Source organism: Culex quinquefasciatus, chromosome 3 (assembly GCF_015732765.1).
Source record: "Culex quinquefasciatus strain JHB chromosome 3, VPISU_Cqui_1.0_pri_paternal, whole genome shotgun sequence".
Lineage (NCBI taxonomy): Eukaryota > Metazoa > Arthropoda > Insecta > Diptera > Culicidae > Culex > Culex quinquefasciatus.
Window position 1 is genome coordinate 146,463,755 of NC_051863.1, and position 6,144 is coordinate 146,469,898.

Below are 6,144 nucleotides of genomic sequence, written 5' to 3' on the forward strand. Positions count from 1 at the left end.
GTTTAAATTGTAACAAAATGCGTAGAGACATAGTCAGGGACAGTAAAAAAAAAATTACTGCATACTTCACTTTACTTAAAGTCTAGGAAATGTTAGTAAAAAACACGGCCAAAGTTGACTCCTTAAAAAATTAAATTTTTTGAACATTTGCAAAGTTACATAAAACAAGTCAAACTTTCAACCCTATTTTTTCTGAAATTTTTGGAGTTCTTCTTTCCAATGCTTTTTAAAGATCAAAATTGCTTGAAAAAATGATTTTTGTCGAATTTTCAGATCGAAGCCCGTCTAGTATCGGGGTTTGGTTGTACAGGGTTAATGTAGGAGGCATAACCAACATGTCAAAGAACGAAAAATTCTTAAGAAATTTCTTAGTAATTTAAAATTTTATTTAGATAGACTACTTCCTCAAGGCTCCTCTTGGTATGCAAGCACGTTGTAAGGTAAGATTTATTTTTGCTATCACAAGTTCGTGGATAGAACCACGGTTGGCTTGCAGACGGTTAACTGATAATATCGCTGCCCTATCAGTTGTATATCAACTCACTAGTTCACACGGTACTTTTTTGGCGATAAGCTACGTATCAAACAAGCGCCTCGCTGTAACATGCGTTCGGTTACGTTAACTCAGTCGAAGCCGATTGGCGCCGCTGCCGTGACGATGTTTTCCTCGATTTATACTCCGGTGGAACCGCAGTCCTTCGGTAGCTACTCGATGGAATCCCGCTTACGGGGGAAAGTGCTCATATTTAATCAACGTGAATTTTCCAACGGCTACAGCACCCGAATCGGAACGGACAGGGACGTTGAGCGGCTATTGAAGGTATTGCCGCGGCTGGGGTACGCCCGGGAACACATTGAAGTATTCGAAAATTTGAAAGCATCGGGAATTGAGAAGGTTGCTTTGAAATGTGAGCTTATTTTTATCAAACCTAAGGAAAAGGTCAAAATCTTGATTTTTTTTTAGTGCAAAAGGATGCCCAACTGCATCTGTGTGACAGTTTGGTGGTGTTTTTTCTTACTCATGGAGAAAAAAACGACAAGTTGGTGGCCAAAGACGAAACCTTTCACCTGTACGAGTTCATGGAGAAGTTTAAGCCGGCAGTGATGCCGGCAATGGCCGGCAAGCCGAAGCTGTTTTTCGTGCAATCCTGTCGGGGACATAAGCTGAAACGAGGAAAACAGCTTCAAAACTGGGTATCGGAAACTGCTTCGTACGTGGCGGATGGTGTCGCGTCGGTATTTCTGTCCGCGCCTTATGCTGCTGCCGTCTACGCTGCCGAGTCTTTCGATGAGGAAGAGTCCCCGCCTGATAGTTTTCCAGATTTTTCGGATTTTCTCATTGCAATGAGTGCACAACATGGTAATTTTAGAGAGAAACCTTTTGAGAGAGTACCTAGAACCAACCTTCTGCTTTTAGGTTATTTATCGTTCCGGAATGAGCAAGGAAGCTGGTTCATCCAGGAGCTATGCAACGCTTTTGAGACCTTCAATCCGCACTACGATTCCATTTTAGATATCCTAACAACAACCAACTGTGCCGTCTCGAAACGAACTCGCAACGTTGACGGCAGACCCGACAACAGGAAGCAGATCGCAAGTTTCTACTCAACGCTGACCAAAAAGTTGTACTTTAAGCCGTTTCAGTACTAATTCCTAATGTTTCAACTCCTTAAAACAAGTTTTGACTGCTGTCACTCTTGATTTAATCAATCACACAACCAGCTGAAACCATCCCAACCAAACGGAGAGCACAAACTGATAAGTATTTATAACCCACCCTGAAACCGGTCAGGATCCGTCCCGAGAAACCGTCGTCGTCGTCGTTGGCATTCCATCCTTCTCTGATTAATTAAGTCTTTCGCCGTCCGGGGGAATTGTTTTCCCCTCCCCATGATGGGTGTGGGTGGCAGAGCTAATCTGTCCGAATGTTATTTTGTTGCTTGCTGGGACGGGAGAACCCTCCCCTCACTTCGCCACCCTCGTCCACGATTTCCGGAAAAAGTTCGATGATTGCGATGATTGAGCATAATTATCTCAGCGTGTGTCTTTTGGTGGGTTCTCCGAGTGGCTTGATCAATCATTGACCGTTGCTCCCGCATGATTGTATGACAAAAGGTCGAAATTATAAAAAAAAAATTTACAAAACAAAACTTTTGATGTGAGCCAAAATACAAAAATATTTAAAAGCAGGTACGGAAATGTGATTGTTTTTTCTTTAATTTCACTTCTAAATTCGTAAAAATGTAGAGGTTTTCTGAATAAAAACTTGCCCTTGGATTGTTGGAGACTTTTTGAAAAGGAAAGGGGCGCACAGTTATGTTTTTGAAGTCAGATTTTTTTTAGGATCTATTGTGACCATGAAAGATAGGTTGAAAAAGGATAGAAAACATTCAACAATATTTAGGAAGCAAGACTTTTTTTTATTTTCGAAACTATTTAAATTTTAAAAAATCGAAAAGTCTCTTAAATATTTCAACCATTTTTACAAATAGAATAAAACCATACAAAATCTATTAAAAGTAGTATTTTTAAAAAGAACCGCTATTATTTGAAAGAATGGAAAAAACCACAAAATCATTACGACAGTCAAGAATAGGTTTTTTAAACGTAAAGTAAAAATATTTTAGAAGTCGACCTGTGGGAAGGCCTCGTGGTGCGGTGGTTAGCGGCTTCGGCTGCCGATCCCCTCCTGGTCTTCTATCGGATGGTGAAGTAAAACGTCGGTTGATTTGCGTAAAAGAGGTTTCGGGTGACTCACCACACAAGGTTAGAAATGAGCAGAAACTTGAAACAGAGACCACTAAAGACCCGGGGGTTGTTAAAGTGGATTGCTTTGCTTTGCTGTTTAAAAAAGAACTGGTCATGTCTGGAAGAATGGAAAAACTCATACAAATATTGTAATAATCAAGAAAAGGTTGTTTTTGAAAAATAAAATAAAAACTTCGAAAATATTTTAGAAGTCGAACTTTTTTTGGATGAACTAGTTATGTTTGAAAGAACAGAAAAACTCAAAAAAAAATATTTTTATAATCAAGAATAGGTTGTTTTTTTTTTAAAAATAAACTAAACTTCCAAAATATTTTAGAAGTCAAACTTTTTTTTTCAAGGAACTGCTCATGTTTGAAAAAATAGAAAACTCATAAAAATATTTTTACAAACAAAAAATTTAATTTTAAAATAAATCAGAAACTTAAAAAATATTGTAGTAGTCGAACTTTTTTTTGAAGAACTGCTCATGTTTGAAAGGTTAAGAAGTTACTCTGTTTATCTTAAAAAAAAACATTTCTAAAAGAATGGATAAACCAAGAACAAACTCATTGAAAAAAAAAACAGATTTGTTTGTGAGAAATTATTTTTTCCAGAGTTTTAGAAGATTATAATTATAAATATTTTTAACATTCGACCTTTTGTCCTTTCGACGTTTTGTCCATTCGACCTTTTGACCACTTTCGACCTTCTGTCCATTCGACCTTATGTCTATCAACCTTTTGGCATTCGACCTGTTGTCCATTCGAAATTTTTGTCCATTTGAAATTTTGACCACTTTCGACCTTTTTTGTATTTGACCTTATTTGTAGAGCGTCCAATTTCCCGGGGATACAAAATTCCCGGGAAACGGACATTTTTCGACAAATTTACCGGAAAATCCCAGGAAATTTGAAATGTTACGAAAATTATTCTGTTCCTGATTCTAATATTCGTGAAATTTTCCGATCTTTTCGAAAAAAAAATATTTTGAAATTTTTTAAATCAAGACTAGCATTTTAGATGGGCGTAATATTCAAGGTTTGGCCCTTTTAAAATGTTAGTCTTTACTTAAAAGTTTTCAAAATATTTTTTTCAAAGATCGGAAAATTTCACGAATGTTTCATGTTTTAACATTGAAAATCGGACCATTAGTTGCTGAGATATAAATATTTAGAAAATGGTGGGTTATTTTGGTGAGACTTAGAAAACTCCAATTTTCATGTTTCTTTTCTTAAAGCGGCTCTATCTCAGCAACCAGAGGTCCAATCTTCAATGTATCTTAGACAATTTTATAGCAAATTTTCTGAACTCTTCAAAAAAAATATTTTTAGAAATGGACACTCATGGTCACTATTTTTAAAAATTGAAAAATTGCAAATATTTAGCTAAAATCAAACTTTCGGTGGCTAAATCTTGAAAACGGAGCCCTTTATCAAAAAATCTGTAAAGTACTTTTCGATTGCAAATTCAATTTTGCATTAAAAATAATGTCAAACTTGTTTTTGCATGAAACTTCGATTTTTTCCAAATATCACTATTTTTTTCAAAAAATCATAACTCGGGGGCAGATTTTTTGAACATGTTTCTCTATGGCTCAAAGTTGCGGATTTTGTCCCATAAAACATATCAAAAAATTTCGAAAATCAAAAAATACGTATTTTGGGAAATTGAGTTTTAGTGAAAAAAAAGTTGATTGAAAAATCTGCAATTTTTTCTCAAAAGTCCTCAATAATACCTACAACTTTTCCGAAGACACCAAATTGATCAGAATATTCACTCAAAAGTGACAGCTGTTTGAATATTTACATACCATTTTTGTATGGACAGCAGCCAAAATTGTATGGAGACTTGTATGGGTGAACCAATGACGCAAAATAGCTTATTTGGTCATAGGGAAGGCCCTCACAAAGTTTAAGTCAAATAAAAAAATACTAAAAATAAAAATGGTCGAAATGGGCCAATTTCGTAGAGAGTTGCTCGGTTGTGAATATTTCAGAAATAAATATTATCTTAATTAAACCTTGACAAAAAAAATTACATGTTTTTTTATAGGTTCAATATGAATATGAGATTGAAATGAATGATTTTTTTTATTATTATTATTTGTAAAATTTCAAAATATTGGTGCCAAAAAGGTAAGCAAATGTTTACTTTCGCTTGGATTTCGGGAATTGCAAATTTCCCGGGAAAAGGAGAAATATTATTTTCGGAAAATCCTTGGAATTCCCGGGACGGGAATTTGGACGGTCTACTCATCTCTTTCAACCTTTTGTCCACATCCGTCCACAACTGCGAGCTTCCGTGGCCGTGAGGTTACGGGTTTCGCCTTGTAAGCGGAAGGTGATGGGTTCGATTCCTGTCTGGCTCGGCAAAGTCAGATCCCTTAAAAGAGTTATTTACTAAATATGCTCACTGGGAATACTGACCGGTAGGGGATGGGTTTCGACTAGCGGCGTGCTGGGTTTCTAATCCAGAGGTCTTGAGTTCGATTCTCGTACCGGGATGATGAAGTTAAAAAACTGCTTATCTCTTTTTCGCCACCACGAAAATTTAGGATTAGAAAACAAGGAGGTTAGAAGATTAGAAGATTGGAAGATTAGAGGATCAGAAGATTGAAAGAATCTACCAAAATGAAAAATAATCGCTTTGAGTTACATTTTTAATTATTATCATCAAATTTTGTTGTTTTGTGGCATTCTGAGTAATGGGATTCTGGGATATTAAATTCAGTGAATGCTATTGTTTGATAACCGTGCATGTTTTGAATTATTGATTTATATTACAATTATAATGTGTGTGTGTGTGCAACCAACCAAACGGGACCACGCGGTCGCTTCTTACAAATTGAGTTGTTTCCATGTATTTTTAGATCTTCATTCTATACATACAAATAACTCGCATAGGCATTTGGAAGGTGTTAGCTCTGCCGAGCTTTGGTGATCCATTTCTACGCTGGCTAGCCGAGCGCGAGGTCCCTCAGCTTTTATCGACAAGCCCCGCCCTGAAGAACGTTTGCACCACCGGGTTCAAACGTTATTTAGAACTTCCGAACCCTTGTCAAATGGACAAGGACCCAGCGCGTATATAGTTTGATAGTAACAGTATTCCTAATTCCAGGCGTCGTTCACCAAGCCGTGATGGCCTTGTGGTTAGCATTTTTGCTTACCAATCCAAAGGACGGGGGTTCGAACCCCGACTCGGGCGACTTTGATTTTTCGTTCATGTTCAGTGTTTCAAGATTAATATTTCCTATACTTTCTCGTTGGGAGCAGATGGGAATCGAACCCAGGACCATTCGCTTAGAAAGCGAACACCGTAACCAGTCAGCCACGGCCGCTCCTTTAATTTATATTACAATTATAATGATAAAACAATGATTGATATATAATCAATTTT

General features: G+C 36.8%; 1 protein-coding gene across 1 annotated transcript; it reads left to right on the plus strand.

The window, feature by feature from the left end:
• The first annotated feature begins 604 nt into the window (after positions 1-604).
• LOC6050387 (caspase-1) lies at positions 605-1,988 on the plus strand. The gene is made up of 3 exons (XM_001866972.2): positions 605-908; positions 965-1,360; positions 1,418-1,988. The coding sequence occupies exons 1-3, from the start codon at positions 605-607 to the stop codon at positions 1,648-1,650; spliced, it is 933 nt and encodes a 310-aa protein (XP_001867007.2). The 3' UTR covers positions 1,651-1,988.
• Positions 1,989-6,144: the final 4,156 nt, after the last annotated feature.

Coding starts and splice junctions, on each gene's coding strand:
- LOC6050387 (XM_001866972.2), top strand. CDS start 605: ATGCGTTCGGTTACGTTAACTCAGTCGAAGCCGATTGGCGCCGCTGCC. Junction 909..964: donor TGAGAAGGTTGCTTTGAAAT/GTGAGCTTATTT, acceptor ATTTTTTTTTAG/TGCAAAAGGATGCCCAACTG. Junction 1,361..1,417: donor TGCAATGAGTGCACAACATG/GTAATTTTAGAG, acceptor TTCTGCTTTTAG/GTTATTTATCGTTCCGGAAT.